The sequence below is a fragment of the Peromyscus maniculatus genome, chromosome 1 (genome assembly GCF_049852395.1).
Source record: "Peromyscus maniculatus bairdii isolate BWxNUB_F1_BW_parent chromosome 1, HU_Pman_BW_mat_3.1, whole genome shotgun sequence".
NCBI lineage: Eukaryota > Metazoa > Chordata > Mammalia > Rodentia > Cricetidae > Peromyscus > Peromyscus maniculatus.
In genome coordinates, this window is record NC_134852.1 from 194,092,953 (window position 1) to 194,115,910 (window position 22,958).

Sequence of the window (22,958 nt, forward strand, 5' to 3'; positions counted from 1 at the left end):
CACACACACACACACACACACACACACACACACCACACACACACTATTTTACAAGGAAGAGTGGGGAGAGGAAAGGAGGGGAGAGGGACTAACACACCCCCTACTTCACCCCCATGCATCAGGAGATGACCCCCCAACCCCCCAGGTGTACACATCTCCATTTGTGGGATTTATCTTCTTTCAAAGTGGTAGGAAGAGAGAGTGGCTTTACACCTTTGTTTACACGTCCGTGTAAATTAAGTCCAAAAGTAGCTCACCTGGAACATGTGAATTTAAAGGAACATCCTAATTATGAAGTAAAAAACCTTGTCCTGGTCATGGTCATTGACACTAGGAAGTGCAAACCCTTTCGAGAGACTCCATCTTTGCATTCCAGGTTTTCATTTGACGTTTGCTGTACGTCTAGATCTGTTTGTGTAATGCTCTGATTAATGTCACTGTCTCCCTAGGTTAAAGACTGAGTTGTGTTTGGCTCACTCTACCTTTTTTTTTTTTTTTTTTTTTTGGTTGAACAAGTGAATTAAATCAAAGAACTTAATAAGGGTTAGGGTCCTAGCTCAAAGTAGAACACTTGCCTAGCATTCATGAGACTCTGTGTTGGATCTGCAGCAATGAAAAAGAAAGTTAACAAAATGAAACAATGCTTTTACTCAGGCCTTATGGGAAAGCATCGTCCCATCCACCGCATTAGACGTGGTTCTGTTTTGATTCACCCAGCATCTCTTTGGGGATCCTCTGCTGATCCTCTAACCTCAATGCATGTGTTCTGCACAGGAGTGGAGCAAATGACTCCAGCTGAGCCAATCATAGGACTGCCCCTAAACTGAAGGATCCTACAGGCTAGAGGAGCCCCAGTCACTAGGCAAGAAGTGAGCCTGGGGAAGTAAGTGGAGTGGGGGCGGGGAGGAGGCGCGGGAAATGATTGGCTGCTGGCAGGAGCAGAGCCAGCTTCATGGAGAATTTGTAGCCGGAATGGGTAGGATTTCATTCTCTGGAGACTGGGCAAAGGCATTTCCAACACAAGGAACAAGGCCATGCACAGAGGGACAGGAACATGTTAGACACATTTGGAAGCTGGCATGGGCCCAGCATGTCAGGAGCAAAGGGATTGTGTGGGGGTGGAAGATAAGGAAGGACCAAAGCTCTGGGATGCCATGGGAAGGGTCTAAGGGGCGCCGGGAAACAGTCTAAACCTGTCCTGCATGGGAGTGCTGGGTAACCTGAGTAGGCCCGGACAGCTTGAGCTGATCTGTCAGCACTGGATTACAAGAAAAGTCTGAGCTTGGACACAAATGGCACATGGCTGGCCAAGGAAATGCAAAGGGCATAGGCAATGAGACAGAAATAGGGCATGACTGCGGGCCAGGGCATTGGGGGAAACCATCATCAGGCCTGGACGAGTAAGAACAAGGCAGAGAGCTTTGCCCAGTGTGCAAGACCCTGGGCTGGATCTCCAGCACAGAAAGAAGAAAGAGAGAGAGAGAGAGAGAGAGAGAGAGAGAGAGAGAGAGAGAGAGAGAGAGAGAGAGGAAGAGGGAGATGGAGAGGGGAGAAAGGAAGAAGGAAGGAAGGGAGAAAGAAAGGAAGGAAGGAGGAAGGAAAAATGAAGGAAGGAGGAAGGAAAAGGGAAAGAAGGAAGGAAGGAAGGAAGGAAGGAAGGAAGGAAGGAAGGAAGGAAAAATGAAGGAAGGAGGAAGGAAAAGGGAAAGAAGGAAGGAAGGAAGGAAGGAAGGAAGGAAGGAAGGAAGGAAGGAAGGAAGGAAGGAAGGAAGGGAGAAGGAAAGGAAGGAAGGAAGGAAGGAAGGAAGGAAGGAAGGAAGGAAGGAAGGAAGGAAGGAAGAAGAAAGGAAGGGAGGGAGGGAGGGAGGAAACTTTCTGACGACTTCCAATCCTAGGTAATGGCACCTGGGTTCTGGTAGCAGTTTGAGAAGGTCAGGCTTTGGCACAGGTTCAAACTGAGTTTAAGCTGGGTGTGATGGTCCACACCTGTAATCCTTGCACTCAGGAAGTGAAAGGCAGGAGGATCAGGAGTTCAAGAGCATCTTCAACCACACAGAGAGTTCAAGGCCAGCCTGAATGATTTAAAAAAAAAAAAAAAAAAAAAGCCAGGTGGAGGTCCAAGCCTTTAATCCCAGCACTCGGGAGGCAGAGACAGGCAAATCTCTGAGTTCGAGGCCAGCTTGGTTGGTCTACAGAGTCAGTTCCAGGACAGCTAGGACTACACAGAGAAACTCTGACTCAAAAAAAAAAAAATCAAATTTAATTAATTAATTTATTTATAATTGATAATAGGATTGGAGAGATGGCTCTGTGGTTAAAAAGCACTTACTGCTCTTCCAGAGGACCTAGATTCAGTTCCTAGCACCCACACAGTGGCTCACAACCTTCTATAACTCCAGTTCTAAAGGATCCTATGCCTCTCCTAGCTTCTATGGGCACCAGACACATATATGGTACACAGACATACAAACAGGCAAAATACCCACATACATAATAAATAAAATTTTAAATAATACACACACACACACAAAACCTGAGTCTGAATCCTAGCCCCAGCAGTAAGAGTTTGTGTGGGGACTAGAAAGATTGTCCAGTCCAAACGGTTAAGAATAATTACCATTTTTTGAGAGGACTTGGGTTTGGTTCCCAGACACAATGTGGATTTCATTCCCAGCACCCACACTGTGCAGTTCACAACTTGCTTTTAACTCTAGCTCCAGAGGTTCCAATGGACTCCTTAAACATCTGCACGTGTTCATAAACCCACACACAGACACGAATCCATACACATAATTCACAATTTTTTAAAAAATTAACTGTAGTGGGTAGCCATTCCAGCTTGGATCTGGAAGTTCCAACCCCCCATTGAGACTCTGGCAACTGTCACGCCTACGAGGCGGGGCGAGGGGAGGTGCTGGAAACCCGAGAGCTGGATGGGCGAGCGCTCTCTCTGGGCAATCTCTCTGCGCCTGGACCCTGGACGGTGGAGATTGACTGTGCAGAGCTCCAGAGAACACCGCTGGATTGCGATACACCTTCCCCAGACACCCCCCCCACCCCCCCCAACCTATCCATTCCTTCATTTGTAAGTCATCCACTAAATAAATCTTCCTTTTAACTACGTGGAGTGGCCATTATAATTTTCCCCAATAATTAACCTTTAAAAAAAGGAAGAAAAAGAGATAACAGTACCATGGACTAGGGCCACTGGATAGGCGAGACAGTTGTTTAGGTTGAACTGTTTAGGGGACCCCCAGGCAGTGGGATAGGGATCTGTCCCTGAAGCATGAACTGGCTTTTTGGAGCCCAGTGCCTATGATGGGACACTTTGTGCAGCCTTGGTGCAGGGGGAGGGGCTTGGACCTGCCTCAAATGAATGTACCAAGTTCTGCTGACTCCCCATGGTAGACCTTGCCTTGGAGGAGGTGGGAATGGGGGGTGGGTTTGGGGGGAAGGATGGGGGGCAGGAGGAGGGAGGAGAGAGGATCTGTGGTTGGTATGTAAAATGAATAGAAATTTTTCTTAATAATAATAATAATAAAGAGATAACAGTACCAAAGTCAGAGGTTACTGGAAGACTAAAGGAAACAACTGAGGTGAAGCACTTTCCAGGGGAGGTCAGGAAGAGAATAAATACCTAACTTAGATAAATGGGTAAAAAGTTTCCTTTTGGGGAAATGCAAATGTCCTAAAATTAGGTTACAGTAATGGCTGCATAACTCTAAACATCTAACAGCCACTGAACTGCAGGCTTTAAATGAGGGAAATTTCTAGCATGTAAATTATATCTCAGAAATCTACTAAAAATAACATGTTTGGTAGTGACAATTATTGTCTGTTACCTACTCTGGTACTCTGCAGGTGATTGGTGATTTCAAACCACTCTGTAGATTTTCTGGTCATGGTGTCAGCTTTTAAAAGGTCCTGGTTGGCTGGGCAGGACAGGCTGCTTCTTTCTCACCTAGACCCCTAAGCAGTCAGTATAGACTTTGTGTCTTTGAGGCTTCACTACCTCCACTGCCATTTCCTCTCAGCCTCAGAGTTCAACATGACTTTGAGAGCTTAGCCATCACATTCACTTTCCAGACAACAAAACGAAAGAAAAAAATCTGGGTGTGGTGGGGCATCCTGTAATACAGAGACTAAGATAGCAGGATGCAAAGTTCAACACCAGCCTGAGCCATTTAGCGAGACACTTTTAACTGTAAAAATAAAATCAATCAAACACACAGATTGCAAGCCCAGCGCCACTTTGAGAATTTTGACAGCAGTTAACTGCAGCTCACACACGATTGAGCCGGTATGATAATGAGTATTCAGAGACAGGTATTTTGTGGGGGGCGCTCACCAACCTAAGACACAGTGCCTGTGTGGCCTGGGCAGGCGTCTCCATGACAGGTAAGGTGACCTGCTGACGTCCCACGCAACCTAAGTCAGAAGCTCATTTATTAGTAAAAGTGGGACCTGTAGGGTCCTGGCCCCAGTTTTGGATAACTGTTGCCTTGCTTGCTGACCTTGACCTTGATGTCCTCCCTATGCTAATTCCCTCCTGGGTTTCACCCTCCTGGATGCTTAAGAGAAGTTCCTTGTCTATGTATCCTGCACAATGGGCGTTAACAGCTTAGATGCAAGATTGTAAAACATCTGTAGCAACTTCTGCCCTCCAGGGTTCTCCAACTGTAAGCCTGTATTCAAGACCTCCTCCCTCCTTCAATAAACGACATTTGGCACTAAAAAAATAAATAAATAAAATCAGACAAGCAAAAAGACAAAGACAAAGGCTTGCCTCTTAGAGGGCGATGTCCCTAAGAGGCGACATGGTACTTTCTACTTATATCTCATTGTCCAGAACTTAATCACATGGCCACACCTGTTTGCAAAAGGAATGGAAATATACAGTCTTTTTACATGTTTTTGTCTTAAATTTTTATTTTATGTATATGAATATATTGGTTAAAATATTAAGGCAACTCCACGTAGTTAAAAGGGAGGTTTATTTTGTGGGGTAACTCACAAGTAAAGGGATAGTTTACAGGGTCTGGGAAAGGTGTAGCGCAGTCCGCAGTCCGGCGGTGTTCTCTGGAGAACTCTGCTTGGTCTACCTCCAGCGTCCAGGGTCCAGGAACCAAGAGAGCTCCCCCATCTGGATCTCGGGTCTTCAGGGGTCCTCTCTCAGCTCCACCTTGTAGGCGTGATAGTTACCGAAGCCTCAAAGGGGGTGGTATTTCCAGGTCAAAGCTGGAACAGCTACCCACTACATGAATAGACCACATAGCCGTCTCTTCAGCCCTGATACATGCAGTCTTGTAGCTCAGATGCAACCAGAGGTCAGAGCTTATTAAAGGTAGAAATGGTTATTGGAAATAAACAGCAGTCCGTACTAGAGCTGCTACTTATCTGACACAGAGAGGTAGAATACAAATAAACACAAAAATCAATGAGCAAAATTCATAAAATATCTTTGAAAGAAACAAGCACCAAATACTGCAATTGGCCTTTTGAGTCTTGTTGTTGTTTTATCTATTTAAATTAATATAACGACTTTAAGAGTAGATACTGAACCATGCTGACTGCATGTTTCCTAATTCACAGTGCTGTCTACACCACAGCCAGCCAGGGCATCCAGACAGGCACTAAACCTCTGAACACAGAGACTGCCTCCCCTCAACAGCGACAGCCAATCATGCTGCACATCACAGCCTCGGCTTCATGGCTGCTCCTTTAGGAACATAATACAATCCCATGCACTTCAACCTGTCTGTCATCCTCGTGATCCCTCAGCCGGGATCCTCACGTGGCTATTCTTGCCTATGATTGGCATGCCGACAGAGGTGTGCTGCTCCTTTGTCTTGCCATCTCTTCATCCTGGTCCCTGTTCTAAGGGGAGGCCTGACAGGCCTGGTGTGATCCACTGCTCACTATGAAAGCTGTGAAACCCTGAGCTGCCGATCTGAGATGTAGCCTTGAAAATTATCCAGTATCTGGGGTTCTCTTTGTGTGTCTTTGTCCACACTATCCTCATTCTATGAACACACTAGTGACACCAGCAGGGCCCACACTCACCCAGTGTGAAGATCGATGTACGAAGTCCTGGTTTTTAGGAATTTGGAGAGACACTGTTCACTCCAGTTCTGGTAAGTTTCCCACCCGAGATAGTATCCCTCTGAACCTCCCTGCCTGAGGGCTTTCTCCCTTTATTAATGAGGGAATGTTCTACACCAATGTGGCTGTGTCCGTTTTAACCTCTGTTCTCGAGATCCAGGGCTCAGGCACCTGTTCACCGGCGTCTGCTCCCCTTTACCACCCCAGCAACAGCTCTCAGGACTTCAAACTTCCACATCTTCCTCAGCAGCTCCACTGAGAGGCATTTAAAACATCCTTCAGACCTCTTAGCAACTGTTTCCATCCCCTGATCTCTTGAATTCTCATCTTTGTACAAATCCCTGCTCCTCTGGGCTGGCTCTTCTCGCGGGCAGGCAGTCTGAGCCTGGGGAGCTGGGTCTGAGCCTGGGGAGCTGGTTGGCTACCAAGGGAGCTGCCAAGGCCAGCCTTTGTCCGCCTTGCAGCGTCTCATGCAATTCAGGGACCCTGCTGGCTTTTGAAACAGTCTCACCTCCTCTTCTAGTGTGACCACCCACAACAGTCTCACCTCCTCATCTGGTGTGACCACCCACAGTTGAGAAGAATTTGGTCAACTCACAGCAGGCCAAGGAAATCCTTTCATCCTTGCACTGCAAACTTACACATCTCCCCTGTGTGCCTGCCTGCCAACCTTGCAGGAGGTGTTCCATTCCCCCTCCCCTCTACCCGCTCCCCTCCATCCTCATCCCTGGCCCTACCTGTACTGGGCACACAATTCTCTCCCCTTTTCTGAGGTTGAGTGACCCTAAAGTTCTTTTTTGTTTGGTTGGGGTTTTTTGTTGTTATTGTTGGGTTTTTGTTGTTGTTTTGGTTTTTTGTTTGTTGTTTGTTTTTTAAGAGCAGGTTTCTCTGTATAGCCCTGGCTGTCCTGGAATTCATTCTGTAGACCAGGTTGGTCTGGAACTTGAAGATCCACCTGCCACTGCCTGCTGGGATTAAAGGCGTGCGCCACCACCGCCCGGCTCATCCTAAAGTTCTTAACAGCAAGCCAAACTGAAAAATTTGGCAGTAAACAACACCCTGTTATCCTGTATCTACATTTCACCCTTAACATTTGTTATTACGGCTTTTTTTCCTTTCTTTTTTTGTGAACCACTTTTTACTATGTAGCCCTGGCCAGCCTTGAACTCATAAGAGATCAGCCTGCCTCTGCTTCCCAAATGCTTTAAATTTTGAGACTAGTCTAGATCCCTATTAGAACTCATCTAACATACAGCATGAGCAAGGCCTCGGAGTCCAGCAGCAGCAACAAAAGGAGAGAAGAGGTGAGAAAGAGATGGACTTCCCAGAACATGAAAGCTGCCACTCAACATTTTCTGGGGTTCTGTTTGCTTGGCTTAGATCTGGAGATGGAACCCATGCTGGACATGCCTTTTGCTAACTGAGCCATATCCCCAGCCCCCCATGCCCCTCTCCTTGCTACTTCGTTGGTGGTAGGTTTATTGAAGGGGGATTGTTTTTTGAGACAGAGTCTTATGTAGCCCAGGCTGGCCTTGACCTATGTAGCTGCAGAGGACCTTCAATCTTCGCATCTCCTCCTCCCAAGTTCAGGAACTGTAGGTGCGGACCACCATGCCCAGCTTTTCAGTGATTTTGGGTGTATTGTATTTAACAGATATCACCACTAATTCTAGAACATTTTCATCACCCAATTAGTCCTATTCCCTTCTCTTCACATGGCCTGGCAACAGTCAGTCACTATTCTGCTTTGTGTCTCTATGGAGTTCTCAATTCAGACTTTTTGGGTGTTTTGGTTTTTTGTTTGTTTGTCTGTTTGTTGTTTTGTTTTGTTTTTGGCAGGGTCTCACCATGTAACTCTGACTGGTCTGGAACTCCCTATGTCGACCAGGACCAGACTGACCCCTAACTCAAGAGATCTACCTGCCTCTGCCTCCCATGTGCTGGGATGACAATAATTCCCTCCATTTTCCCAGCCCCCCAGTTTTTCACTCAGCATAATGTTTCAAGTCTCACCTGTGTTATATCAACATGTCACTCCTTTATAGTGATAACAATCCAAAGTATGGATGTACATTTCATTCATCAGTTGCTGAAAACTTGAGCGGTGTTGCTATTAATGTTTGTATACAAGTTTTGTGTGGACATAATTTTTGCATTATTTTAGGTACACATCTGAGAGCATCTCACTCACATGTGGGTCATATAGTAGCTAAGTTTCTGTTGTTTTATCATATACCTACCTGTGCTTCTGCCTTACATGAATCCATCTCCCATGTTGGTGTACTGAAGAAAGTGCCAGCATCAGTACACCTCCCCACTAAACACATCAGCATGCCTGTTAGTAACCAAAAGTTAGAATTTTTTTGTAGTTTTTAACCTATTGTGTAAAATTTACAGTGAATCCTGAAATACACCGTTTGTGGAATTCCTACCGAAGCCTACCCCTGTGAGATCCAGAACAAAGGGTAGAAATAAGAGTATCAACCCTCCCACCAAGGGTCCGTCAAGCCTCTTCAGAACCTCTCCAATGATACCAATCCTCTGATTTGTCCCCATTGAACATTACTTTGTCTGATGGGCATGGAGATGCATGCCTTTAATCCCAGCACTTGGGTGTAGCTGGGAGTTTCTGTCCCACCAGCCAACCTCTAAAAACACACAGAGACTTATTAATTATAAATGCTCACCCAATAGCTTAGGCTTGTTACTAACCAGCTCTTACAACTTGACTTAACCCATATTTCTTATCTATGCTCTACCATGTGGCGGCAGTACATTTTTTTTTCAGTATGGCAAATCATCTCCTGCTTCCTCTATGTCTCCTGGCAACTTGGCCCTCCTTTTTCCCAGTGTTTTCTTAGTCTGGCTCTCCCACCTAACCTCTTCCTGCCTAGCTATTGGCCAGTTGGCTCTTTATTAAACCAATGAGAGTAATACATATTCACAGTGTACAAAAGTGTTATTCCACATCACTTGGCAGGCAGATCTCTGTGAGTCTGAGGCCAGCCTGGTCTATGTAATGAGTTCTAGGACAGCCAGAGTTACAAAGTTAGACCCTGCCTCAAACAAGGAGAGAAAGATACTTTGTCTGTCTCGACACTTCACTATGGCATCATTCTCTGACTCTTTTCTCTGGTTCCTTTCACAAAGCAAACAGTTTGGGAACTTCCCACTGCCACTATCATGATAGGAATGTACCTTAGGTTGGTTTCCATTTCCTATAGAGGACCACTTGGGTGGATCAAATTTGGGACTGTGATCCATAAGGCTGCTATGATTGACCTTGATGTGGCCTGTGTGTTTGTTTCTCTTGGGTAAATATTGTTTGGAACTGAGCTACATGTGTATGTGTTTAGTTGTACAAGAAACTAACTGCCAGACTTGTTCCCAAAATAGTGGTACCATTTTTCATTTTCATACCTACAATAATGTATCAGGCCTATAAATTTTGTATATTTATTCATTCTATTTTATGTGAGGGTGTTTTGTCTTCACATATGTATGTATATCACATGCATGCTTGGAGCCCATGGAGGTCAGAAGAGACCGTCAGATCTCTTGGTAGTGAATCACAGATGTTGTGAACCACTATGTGGGTGCTGGGAATTAAATCCTGGTCCTCTGGAAGAGCAACAAATGCTTTTTAACCACTGAGCCATCTATTCAGTCCTGTGGGCTTATATATTTTGAGCTGAAAAAAAAAACCCATAAATTATAAAGTGCTACTATTTAAATTGTTTCACGTTCCCTGTCTCATCTTATTTTTATTTTTATTTTTTGAGACAGTATCTCATTAGCCCAGGCTGATCTCTAACTAACTCTATAGCAGAAACTGCCCTTGAACTCCTGACTCTTCTACCTGTCTACCAGGTGCTAGAACTATGAGCTTATATACCATGGCTGGTTCCCTATGTCACCTTAAAACTTTTAATAATCAGGTGTATAAATAGTACAGCTAATAAAAAACCTACCTTGATTATACTTTCATTTGAATAATGAGTCAAAATGAGAAAACTTATCAAATAAACTAATTAAATAAATTACTTTTCCATGATTAAAAACAATTTTCAACAAACCAGGAATACAAGGGAATGTCCTCAGCTTATAAAAGACATCAATGCACAGAACCTGCAGCAAACATCACACTTAACATCAAAGACAATGGACTCCCTGACTGTTCTCATCACTTCTATCCAGTCTTGTTTCTAAGCAGAGTAACAAATAAATACATAAAGTAAATGGCATCTAAATTACAAAGGAAAAAAAGATGCTTGGAGTGTGCCAAATGCTTTCTATCACAACACTCAGGAGGCCAAGACAGGAGGATTATCAGAAATTCTAGGCCAGTCTGGACTACAGAGTAAGATCTTGCCTGGTGGGGAGGTAGGGGTGGTGAGCAGACTATCTGCCAGTGATTAATTTTAATTTTATAACACTGAAGAAGACCAGATTGCCTAGATTTAGGAGTCGGATAACTTTCTCCAAACTGGTTCTATTACAAGCAGGGAACTGTGACAAGAACCTGTAATCTCAGTACCTGGGAGGCAGATGCAGGAGGATCAGGAGTTCAAGATCATCTTCAGTTACAGAGTGAATTCCAGGCCAGCTGAGGCTGCAGGAAATCTTGTCCGAAAAAACAAAGGGGGGTGGTGGTGGAGGAAACTGACTTTTCTTCTGCTCTGACATTCTTTCCTCTACACTTGACAAAAATGAACATAACTCTCTTTAAAAATATTTAAAGTTACATTTATTTATGTAGGGGGTCGGGGAATGAAGGACAATGTAGGTGGACTTTTCTGTCCTATTAACCCACTCCCAAATAACCACACAGAGACTCATTATTAATTATAAATGCTCGGCCAATAGCTTAGGCTTGTTACTAACTAGCTCTTACAACTTTAATTAATTTATGTGCTGCTATGTGGCTCATGGCTTGTTAGCTTATTTTCTACACATCCTGCTCCCTCTGCGTCTGGCTGGCAACTCCACCCTCCTTCCCAGTATTCTCTCAGTCTGGCTCTCCCATCTAACCTCTTCCTGCCTAGCTATTGGCCAGTTGGCTCTTTGTTAAACCAATGAGAGCAAAACATCTTCAGTGTACAAAAGGATTACTCCACAGCAGGACAACTTATGGGAAATAGCACTTTCCTTCCACCACTGGGTCCTGAGGCCTGAACTCAGGCAGTCAGTCTTTGTGGTAAGCGTCTCTTCCCCTCATCCATCTCACCAGTTACCAATTCTTTTTTTTTAAAACGTTTTAAATGTGCATGGGTGTTTTGCCTGCATGTATGCCTGTGCACCTGCACTATGTGTACCTGGTGCACATGGAGGCCAGAAGAAGGCATTACATCCCCTACAGCTTCCACATGAGTGCTGGGAACCAGACTCCTCAGGTCCTCTAGAGTTCAGTCTCATTTACTTTCTTTTGAATTCAGTCTCAGTCTAAAACTCATGGGTTTGAGTAATCTTCACACCTCTGCCTCCCCGACCAATTGAACTTGGCTCCTGCTGAATACTAGAAAATGCCTGGTACACACTGTCACCCTCTTCATTGGCTTCTGTGTGTCTGTGTGCAAATGCTTTTATGACTAATTTTAAAAGAACGTTATATTGTACAATTTACATATTACAAAATTCATTCGTTTTAAGTTAACATTCAGCATCCCCCACCCCCACCCCCCAGTGGTGGAAGAGAAACCAGAGCTATTCAATGAGAGGGACACAGAGTTTCATGTGATCAGGCTGGCTTCAAATTGGCTATTTAGTCAAGAATGATTTTGAACTTGTAATACTCCTGCCTCCACCTTCCCAGTGTTGGGATTCCAGGTGTGTGTCACCACACAGATGTCTGCTGCAGTCAATTTGAAGGTCATCGATTTTCTAATGGCTCGGAAGTAAAGCACTCCTACCATGCGCAAGGCCCTGGGTGTAATTCCCAACACTTTATATAATAAATCATTAAACGAACTTGACCTAGTGCTGCACAACAGCAAGGTGGAGGCCAGAGGATCAAGAGTTCAAGGCTATCCTCAGCTACACAGCCAATCCAAGGAGATACACAAGGTTCTGTCACAAAATAAATAAGTATTTAAAAATAAATAAAGACTTGGTTAACCATTAATTCAACAATGCTATCTGGAATGCTTAAAATGGCCGGGGCCCTGCTTAAAATAAACAGTTCAACATGTGCCTCCCTTGCTACCCATTATAGGGGCCTATTCTCCATTTGGCTGGTGAATTCCTTTAAAGACACACACACACACACACACACACGCGCACACACACACACACACACACACACACACACACACACTTACTTTCCATATTACAGCTCCTCGTAAAGGGCCAGTAGTCCAGGCAGCCCCTAGCTCCCTGGTGGGGGTGGGTGGCAGTCAGAAACACTAATCTGTGGACGTTTTGCAGAGTTTCCAACCCAGCCATCATATCAGACCACAGGATCTCTTTTCCATCTTTGACATCTTTTCGCTCATCGTCACACCGATTCCTAGCCTCTCCCCCTCTCCTTTCCATCCTCGCCTGACGTTGGCGCCCGAACCTTAAAAAAAAAAAAAAAAAAAAAAAAAAAAAAAACACGCCACCGCCTAAACCAAACCACTTGACGTGCTGAGGGGAGTGTGTGGAGGTGTAAGTGTGTGGAAGTGACTGTGTGTGGAAGAAACCAATCGAGTCCCCCAAGGTGTCCATCTTGTGGAATGCCAATTAGGCCCGGCTGAGCGAACCTGAATCAGCTTCCCAGTACTTCCCCGCACACAGCAGACACGGCAGTGAGGCTTCGGGGCAGCCCGGCTCCACTGTGTCCCCTAGCCCTGCAGGTTCCCCGCTGCCAAGGACACAGCATCCCCCGGCCGCGCGCAGTGGTAGGAGCCGCGCGACGTCACCCATTGTTTACAAATCAACCCGAGCCGGCAGCGTTCCGGCTCCCGCGGCTGTAAGGCGCGCGGTGCCACTGCCCGGTGGCCCCGGCTTCCGCGTCCCAGGCCCGGCTCAGCCCCGGCCTCCGCCCCGCTCCCGCCCCAGCCTCGGCCCGCGGAGCCCGCGGGCAACCGAGCCGCCAGCGACGCCCGCACAGCCGCGGGGGCCCGGGCGGGGGGCCATGCCGTGCCGGAGGGAGGAGGAGGAGGAAGCCGGCGACGAGGCGGAGGGGGAGGACGACGACGACAGCTTCCTCCTGCTGCAGCAGTCGGTGACTCTGGGAGGCTCGGCCGACGTGGACCGGCTCATCGCCCAGATCGGCGAGACGCTGCAGCTGGACTCGGCGCACGACGGCCCGGCCTCACCGTGTGCTGCCCCGGGTCCCCCGGCCCCGCCTCCGCCCCCGCGGGTCCTGGCGACGCTGCCGACGGACAAGGCCGGGGCCCCGGCGAGGCGGCTGCTGTGGCCGGCCGCGCCTGCGGAGGCCGGGGACCCGGCGCCCCCGGGGGCCGTGCGCTGCGTGCTGGGAGAGCGTGGGCGCGTGCGGGGCCGGGCGGCTCCATACTGCGTGGCGGAGCTCACCACCGGCTCAAGCACGCTGTGCCCTCTGCCCCCGCAGCCCGGCCTTGAGGGACCCCCGGGGACCTGCAAGCCAAGCAACCCGCAGCCTCTTTCGGGCCCGTGCCGGCGGGGTTGGCTCCGGAGCGCAGCCGCGTCCCGCCGCCTGCAACAGCGACGCGGATCTCAACCGGAGACCCGCACTGGCGACGACGACCCGCACCGGCTCCTGCAGCAGCTCGTGCTCTCGGGAAACCTCATCAAGGAGGCGGTGAGGAGGCTGCATTCGCGACGGCTACAGCTACACGCAAAGCTTCCCGCACACCCGTTCATCGGGCCTCTGTCGGCCCCGGTGCACGAGCCGCCTTCTCCCCGGAGCCCTCGAGCGGCCTGCAGCGACCCTGGTGCTTGCGGGAGGGCGCGGCTCAGAACTGGGGACGACCTTCTTGTCCCTAGCAGCTAACAACCAGGGTGGCCACAGCACCAGCCTGTAGCTGGGGACCAAGAGATTCACCCAGGATCGCACCGGACTGGTGGAGGACTCGAGCATTTGAAAACGGGATAATAAACTAAGAAATACTGCCGGAAAACCGCTATTATTTTCATGGGGTCACTGAAGTTGAGACCCCCAAACTGTTTGAAATACAGGACTTAGGCTTGTTTAAAGCAGATTTTATAGAGCACACCGCAGGCTGTCAGCAGGACTCCTTTTTTCGCAGAATCCAACCTCGTCGATGCAATTTGGCGCAGACTGCGGGGCAATACGGCGACCACGTGGCTATGGTGCATGCTCTCAGGATCGGCCAGCCGTGGTGGAACGAGGGACGATGATCACAGTTATATGCTGTACTTTTCAGGGCTGCTTTCTGATCCACTTTGGGGGAGGGGGGGACAAGAGTGGATGTAATTTCGGGGAGCACCCCAAAATGCTACACTTGAACATTTTATGGCAGTTAAAAGACCGTCTCATATCTTTTGCGGTGCTGGTTTTAATGTAAAACATGCGGTACCACGAAAGGACCCTCATGGGGCTAAATAGAAGTAACTTTTTTTTTTTTCCCTGTCTGTCCCCTTTTTTGCAACTGGTTGCTGTTAGCGGAGTGTTACCGGAATGTTGTACCACAAGTGGGGGTGGGAGGCGGCAGTGAGCGGTGTTGGGCCATGGAAGGGTATGGCGAAGCACGGATTGAACTCTCCGGCCTAACAAGTGTTTTTAAAGGCGACCCGTCCCTCCTTCGGTCAAGGTCACTGTTTCCTGAGTGCACCATGTTGTGGGGCACCGGCACAGAGACTAGCTAGAAGAGCGCACTGTTTTGCAAGTGCTGGAGTCCCCTAAGGACAGCGCGCCACCTCCCGGAGGTGGGGGTGCTGAGTGTCTCTGCTTCCCGCCCGGGGCCACCGCCCTTGCCCTTCTCTTGGTCTGCACAGAAACCGCCTTGAAACAGTGGCCCCGAGTACCACCTTTCCCCCTCGGCTCTGGGGCCCTACCCAAGCGGAGTGGCGCTGAGGGTCCTAGAGGCCAGGGAGGGGGGTCTAAGGAGGCTCCACACAGCCGGCACTCCTTGGACACAGTTTCACACAGCCGCTTATAATAGGCTCTCGGGGCCGTTTGTAATAACAGCTGCAATTCCCTGGATAGAGGGAGTTGATTTCCTCCTTCTGACCCTCCCCCAGCAGTGCCAGCTCGCCTTTGTAAGGGAAGGAAACCGGGTAGAAAATGTGACCCTCCAAATGGAAAAGCTGCAGGCTTTCTGCTATTGTGACTGTGAAGTGCTTGGAAATACTGTTCACTCCGAGCGACCGTTTCGTTTTAGTTTTATGGAGTCAATGGCTTGTTCAGCCTCCAGATGTGGCTATTGACGAATCTACACTTCGCACCGAAGTGACTGGAATTGTGGCTGTCCTGATTATAGGATTTTAACTTAACTGAAATGACTGTTTTTGAATAAATGTGTTGGGTTTTTTGTTCGCTTTTATTTTGTACTTTCCTCCAGTGGGAAAGATGTACAGCACACATTTCTCTGATCTCCATAAACATGAAAACACTTGAAATCCCTGTCAGCCTGGCTTGCGGATGGTAATTAGAGGCCTTTGTGTCTGAGCAGCTCACTAGTTAGACGAGGTCTGTGCAGCTGGGTGTGTATCGGTGCTGGCATGAAATTAAATGAAAGTGAGGTCAGGTTTTGGATCAATCCCATTCACCAACCCTCAGAGCCTATGGGTGGGTGTCTGAGACAGCAAAGTCTTAGGAAGATGCCTGACAGTGGAGGACGTCAGAGCGGCAGTCTGAGATGCTTCCTGCCCCTCCCCCTCCCCTTGGGGTGCCATTAAGTGGGCTGTTGATCAGGAGCTACTCAAGATAGGAACCTGAGAGTAGGAACACTGATTGAGATCTTATTAAATAACACCTCTCCCTTTGCTCTTAGCACATTTACTATCATTCTGTCCCAGCATTGACACAACCACCCATTTCTGTTCCTTTCTGAAATACTTCAGTCTGTTCCCTCAAGGAAGGAGCTGAGCTGGGTGACGGGGTGCCTGGAGTCTTGAGTCCACTTATGAAGTGGGGAAGGGACCTTGGAAAAGTGTAATTCTGTGGCTTTTCCATTCCCTCGTCTGTGTAGCAGGGGCAGTGAGACTCTGCGTGTGATGGCTGCCCAGCATGTACTAGAGAATGCCCGGGGGACCTCAGCCCTTTCTTTCCAGAACTGGCTCTAAGTAGCTCAGTGACTGGGGTCCTCATATTTTCATTCAACAAAATCCTGCTCATTGGGAATGCTCGCTGTCTTGTGTCCTAGTTGTCAACTCTTTTGACTCGATGTACCGTTACATCTTAAATACATAAGACACAGTCCCTGAGGGGCACCTTCTGAACACCAGCAAGGGGAGGGTGATTATAGAGTCTCATAGACAAGAAGGGGCCTCTGCAATGCCGTGCTGAGCATGGGTAGACAGTGGGCCAGGCCTCTGATGTGGGCGTAGCCCTGAGCCTCTCAGCCAGAGTTCTTAGTTATGGACGGAATTCTCAGAGATCTAGGTCTGAGCAGTCCAGAGCTTTCTCTCCAAACTGGCCACAAGTGAATGCTAATGCACAGAAGAGCTGGATTTTTTTTTTTTTTAATTGGTTTGAGACAGGATTTCTCTTTGTAGCCCAGGCTGTCCTGGAACTCGATTTGTAGACCAGGCTGGTCTCGAACTCTCAGAGATGTCTCTGCCTTTGGAGTGCTGGGATTAAAGGCGTGCACCACCACTGCCCAGCAAGAGCTAGATTCTTATAGTAAGAGTGTTGCCAAGCATGGTAGTTCATGTTTGTATCCCAGCACTTAGAAAGCTGAGACAGAAGGATTGCTACAAGTTCCTGGCCAGCCTGGGCTACAGAATGAGACCATGCCTATAAATAAATAAACAACCAGAGCTCACCCTGGAAAAATGAAACAGAAACTAGGTTTGGTACATGCTCATAATCCCAGCACTTGGGAGGAGAATCAGGAGCTCAAGGTCATCCTTATCAGTTGCATGTTGGGGCCAGCTTGGGCTACATAAGACCCTTTGCTTCTAAAGGAGGAATGAGGAAACTAATAGATAATATGCTGAAGTACTTAAAATGCAGTATAGTTCAATAAACCTTTTTATAAAAAGTCCTGCCAAGGGCAGAGGACCTAACTCAATGGTAGAGCTCCTGCCTAGAATATAGACAGCCTTGAATTCCACAAACACACGCTTCTGCCAAGGTAAGCACAATGACATGCACATACTTCCAACTACTCGGAAGGCTGAGGTAGAACAGGTGAGTCAGCCCTGGAGTTTGTTTGTGTCTTTAAGATTTATTTTATTTCTTGCCTGAATGTATATATGTGAGCTACAACCATACTGGTACTCTCAGAGGTCAGAACAGGGGTTCAGATCCCCTGGAACTGGAAGTTACAGACGGTTTTGAGCCACCATGCAGATGCTGGGAACCGAATTCAGGTCCTCTGCAAGAGCAACAATTGTTCTTCACCTCTGAGACACCTCTCCAGTCCCCAGCCCCGAAGTTTGAGACCAGCCTGGGCAATATGGCAAGACCCAGGCCATTTTTTCTCTCTACATTCTAAGGTTTCTCAAAAAGTACCTATAGTTAATAGAAGGTAAGTAAATAAAAATTACAAATCTTGCCAAGTTCTACTACTCACCCTTGAATCCTTTTTTAGAATAGAATAAGTCAGGATTCATATACATGATTAATGTTAGAACTGTATGTGCTTAGCCAGACAGTGGCGGTGCACACCTTTAATCCCAGCACTTGGGAGGCAGAGCCAGGGGATCTCTGTGCATTCAAGGCCAGCCTGGTCTACAGAGCAAGTTCCAAGACAGGCTCCAAAGCTACACAGAGAAACCCTGTCTTGAAAAGAAAAAAAAGAAAGAAAGAAAGAAAGAAAGAAAGAAAGAAAGAAAGAAAGAAAGAAAGAAAGAGAAAGAAAGAAAGAAAGAAAGAAAAGAAAAGAAAAGATATCCTTGCATGCATTGACCAGCAGGCTGAACCCCAGAGTTTTGTGGAAATGAAGCAAGTACTCTACCACTGAAGTATACCCAACCACATTAGAGCCTTCTTTAGCTATAACAATAGCCCAGGAACATGGGCAGGACAGAGTGAGTCTCTTAAGTAACTGATTAAGTCTATCAGACTAGAAGCCAAACTTCTGGGCTCCCAGTTCAGGCCTCTGTCCTCCCAGGTGCTCCACACCACCACAAAGGGTCCAACTTTGTTGACTGGGCAAGCCTGCATGTAAATGGTACCTCTGTGGTTGTCCAAATTGGTAACTCTGACATCAGAAACCCTGAAAATTGCTGTCCCAACTACCCAGTTTGAGCTGTGGGGTACCAGGTATGCTGTAACAACTGATTTTCTGAAATAGGGTCTCATGTAGCCCAAGCTGGCCTTCAACTTGCTTCATAACAGAGGATGACTTTGAACTCTTGATCAACCTACCTCAGCCTCCCATGTACTGGGATAACAGGATTCATTGAGTCCTGCAGGTTGAACCCAGGGCCTCATGCATGCCAGGCAAGCATTCTACCAACTGGGCATCTCCCTTGCCCACAGTTCCCCTTTTCTTACAAAATATTCTGCAAACTCTGAAGACAGCTCTCTACAGAAGACGACCAGGTGAGATTAAAAAGCCAAAGCTACAGACTGAATAAAACAACAAAAAAACAAAATTAATCAATTAGTAAATAAGTGTTTGGATAAAAGGCACACAGACCACCCCAAAGTCTGCCACCCTAAGATCATTCTAAACCAGACTTAAATGCTCTTTGAATTCAATTTTTATCTTTTTTTTTTTTTTCAGTTATTTTTCCAGCTCAGAAGCAGGAACATGGAGTGAAGATCAGACAACACTTTCCTATCCAGCAAAGTCTGGGTTGAACCCTGTGATCCCTTCCTTCCAATCGGAAAGGAGTTACCTTGGCAACCAAATTACTAACTCACTCAATTAGCGTTCTCCCCCTTTCCACCAATGCTCAGTAATCACAGAATGTCAGCCCCAGAGAGCTCGGGCTTTGCAGGCTGGGGGCTCCCGCCTCATCTAGATGGAGGTGCAGCCCACAGGATGCTGTGAAAGCTGGTACAGGCAAAGAAGAAAACCCTCCCGGGCAGTGTTCCCATCCATATTTAAAGGGAGTGCAAATGGCCCACCCTTAACTGTGTCTCCCAGACACAGGAAGCAAGAGCTGGGCTCAGCAAACAGTCCTCTGAGGCTACCTGTGTGCTTTGGGGCAGGGTCCACAAGCTCATTATGTCAATAATTCATCTGCACAATGGGTAAGCACAGAGCCTAACTTGTGGAACTGTGGGAGATAAGGATCTTGGGCAGCCCAGGCTGACCCTCACTCTCTACAGCCAACACTCACCCTGAATTCCTAATCCTCTTGCCTCTACCTCCCAAATCCTGAGATTGTAAGCATCCACCACTACTTCCGGCTCAGAAAGCTATTATATAAAAGCACAATTTTGAATCTTTTGTAGAAAAGCCTGTCTCTTAATGACTTCTTCAAAATCCCTCTCCCTCTCTCCTCCTCTCTCCTCCTTCCTCCTCCTTCCTCCTCCTCCCCTGTCTACCTCTTCCCCCTCTTGCTTGTGAGGCCTCATACATAGATTGTATCACAGAGTATATACCACCGACCCTGATCTCTCTTACAAGGCACAGAGAATCGAGGGCTGGTAGGATGTCTCAGTGAGTAAAGGTGCTTACTGCTACACTTGACAACCTGAATTCAATCCCTTAGACCTATACGGTGAAAAGAGAAACCCATAAGTTGTTATCTTGTGTGCTGTGGCATGTGCATGCCCACACACATACACATGAAATTAATTTTTTTAAAAAAGGCACAGGGAAGCCAATGAGGAAATTCACATTAGTAATCCCAGTACTTGGGAGGTGGAGGCAGGAAAATGACAAGGTCAAGGTCATCCTTAATTAATTATTTATTTGTTATCTATTTTTTTATTTGTTTGGTTTTTTTGAGACGGGGGTTTTTCTGTGTAACAGAGCCCTGGCTGTCCTGGAACTTGCTTTGTAGACCAGGCTGGCTTTGAATTCACAGAGAGCTGCCTGCCTCTATCTCCAGAATGTTGGGATTAACAGCATGCACCACCACCATAGGGTTCATCCTCATTTATGTGACAAGATCAAGGCCAGCTTGAGTTACATGAGACCCTGTCTCAAAACACAAACCAAAATGGCAGAGACTGGATATATGGCTCAGGGGTAGCATGCACAAAACTGTCCCTTCTGAGGTCAGACCACTAGATCTCAAACCCAGTTTCACAGTAAAGTGTTAACAGTAGCTGAGACCAAAGACATCATCTAAATGTTCACTCAGGAAAAGGTAGAGATCACCTTCTAGCCCAGCCAGGGGAGCAGCTTGAGGTTATACCTTGTAGAGCTGGGACAGTAGAAACATCACAAGCGAAGGGTAGAGTGTACAGTGAAGCCAGCCCGGGGCCCAGCTCTTACGACCCCCCTCCTTCCTTATTAGAAAGCCCACCCTCTTCTAATTCAATTTCTGTGCTCAGCTCAAGTTCAGCTTGCCTGCCCTCTGCTCTTCTGTCTGTAATTTGTGCTGAGAAAAATCATGCAGTTGTGTCCCAGCAATTGTGTTCCAGTTCATTTTGTTCCCTCCTCGTCTTATTTACCGTCATTACAGAGTTATCTCGGGGACTCATATGTGCACGCCTCCTTCCCAAAGAGATTATATATTCTTTGATGGCAGTGGAATGACAAGATGAAGAGGATGTTTTAGGCAGATTGTTGAGCCACATGGCACGGGGAATGGACTGGGGCTGAGGGGGACTATTTATGGTCACCCAGATCCATGGCTGGCTATTACAGCATCCAGGCACCAGGCGATAAAGGCCCCCGGATGGGTAGGGAGAGGAAAAGACAAGAGACATTTCAAAAAGAAAACCCACAGGCTTGTTGAGTACAGTGCTGTGTAGCCATAAAAATGCTGTGTTGGAGCCAGACTGCCTGGCTCCTTCCTGTAACCCTGGGTAGTTTTTTCACCTCTCTAGTAATGACAAGAGTTCCCACCTGATACGATTGCTGTGAGGATTCATTGAGCTGATACTAGTAAAACCACTCAGGCCCCTGCCCGAAACATGGCTGCAGTCAGTACTACCACTCAGTATTGACATTCAGTAAATATTTGCAGAGCAAACAAACGGAGGGTGATTTCAACAGCCTGACACCAGCTACGGGTGCCTGGGAAGGAGATGCTGAGCTGAGTCACCTAGAAGTCTGCAGACAGTGGGAAAAGAGAGACAGTGGCTGAACGGGGAACGAGGAGGCTGGGAATACGGCTGAGGGGCTGCATGTTGGCTCAGGAAATATGAGGCTCTGGGCTTAATACCTGGTACTGTAAAACAAAAATCACAAAACAGAAAATGGTCACGGGAAGGATTCCTCAGCCAGAAGACATCCTTGCCTATTTGAGGGTAAATGGAAGATGGGGAGAGAGCCACTAAAGGGAGCTGCTGTGAAGAACCAGGCTCCTGGGAGAGGTAGAAAGAATGGGGTTCCCGTTGTGGGCAGGACTCAAAAGGAGTGTGTGTGTGGATAGTTCACATGGCAGCACCCTGCGTCAGAAACTCTGTAGTAATAGAAAACCCCAGCATCTGACAAGGGGTTAAATCAACTTTGTCTATAACCTTCCAGCCTGGGAAAGCTGGGTGTTTCTGTGAATGAATTGCTGGTACCTCATGCTGCAAAAGAATATAAACTAAGATTGATACCAAGGAGTTTAGTAACTGTTTCTCCTTATCAACTGCTAACTGACTCACAGGAGGTAACACACATAACCCCAGCTGATAGGCTGCTCAGGCAGTTTGTTTGACTTATTGATTTGGGTGGGTTGGAAAGGCACAAGCTGGCTATCATCCCCTTACCTTCGCCCTGCCTGCTTCTGTTTAACTGTCGAGATTAGGTCTCACAGCCTAATAATGAAAAAGACTTCCCTAGATTTCCCTGCACCCAGACACTGAAGCCATGGTCACAAGCCCCTTCCTTCCCTCCCTTTCTTTTATTTTCTTTTTAAAAATAAACTTGTGAAACAAAAACAAAAGAAAAAAAAAGGTGTGCCAGGAGTGGTGGCACACACCTATAAACCCAACTCTCGGGAGGCAGAGGCAGGCTGATCTCTGAGTTCAAGGCCAGCCTGATCTACAGAGTGGGTTCCATGACAGCTATCTTGAAAAACTAAAAACAAAAACAAGGACTGGAGAGATGGCTCAGCGGTTAAGAGCACTGACTGCTCTTCCAGAGGACCTGGGTTCAATTCCCAACACCCACATGACAGCTCACAACTGTCTGTAAATCCAGTTTGAGTGAATCTGACACCATCACAGAGACATGCAGGTCAAACACCAATGCACATAAAAATTAAAAATTAAAAAAAAAAATCCCAGCACTCAGGAGGCAGAGCCAGGTGGATCTCTGAGTTTGAGGCCAGCTTGAGGCCAGCCTGGTCTACAGAGGGAGATCCAGGACAGTTAGGGCTACATAGAGAAACCTTGTTTAGAAGAAAAAAAATTTAAAAGCAAACCCAAAAAAGAACATATTCAAAACAAATGAATAAAAGATACTAATTAATGGTGTAATAAAGGGAAATTGAACTTCAGTGTTCAAAAACTATCAGTGCAAGTCACTGACCAAAATCTAGTCCCCTGTGCCCTGGACATCTGCAGCCTTGGGGCATGTGTATAGAGGCAGGAACATGGCCGATTGACCAATGGATTCCTCAATCTCCAGCTCCCCTCAGTGTCCTTGGCTTCCTGCCCTTGGTTCTACTGTTTTCTGTCTGCCTCTGAGTGTGTTCTCATCTTC

General features: G+C 47.2%; 1 protein-coding gene and 1 long non-coding RNA gene across 2 annotated transcripts; one reads left to right on the forward strand and one right to left on the reverse strand.

The window, feature by feature from the left end:
- Window positions 1–4,979: 4,979 nt before the first annotated feature.
- On the reverse strand, window positions 4,980–12,673 carry LOC121823813 (uncharacterized). The gene is made up of 3 exons (XR_006065464.2): window positions 10,640–12,673; window positions 8,343–8,437; window positions 4,980–5,334 (listed from the first exon to the last, which is right to left on the reverse strand). It is a non-coding gene; the product is annotated as an uncharacterized LOC121823813 (long non-coding RNA).
- A 349-nt stretch (window positions 12,674–13,022) lies between these two features.
- On the forward strand, window positions 13,023–15,557 carry Frat1 (FRAT regulator of Wnt signaling pathway 1). Its single transcript, XM_006999082.4, has one exon. It carries the CDS (start codon window positions 13,217–13,219, stop codon window positions 14,054–14,056), a length of 840 nt encoding a protein of 279 aa, XP_006999144.2. The 5' UTR covers window positions 13,023–13,216; the 3' UTR covers window positions 14,057–15,557.
- The last annotated feature ends 7,401 nt before the right edge of the window (window positions 15,558–22,958 follow it).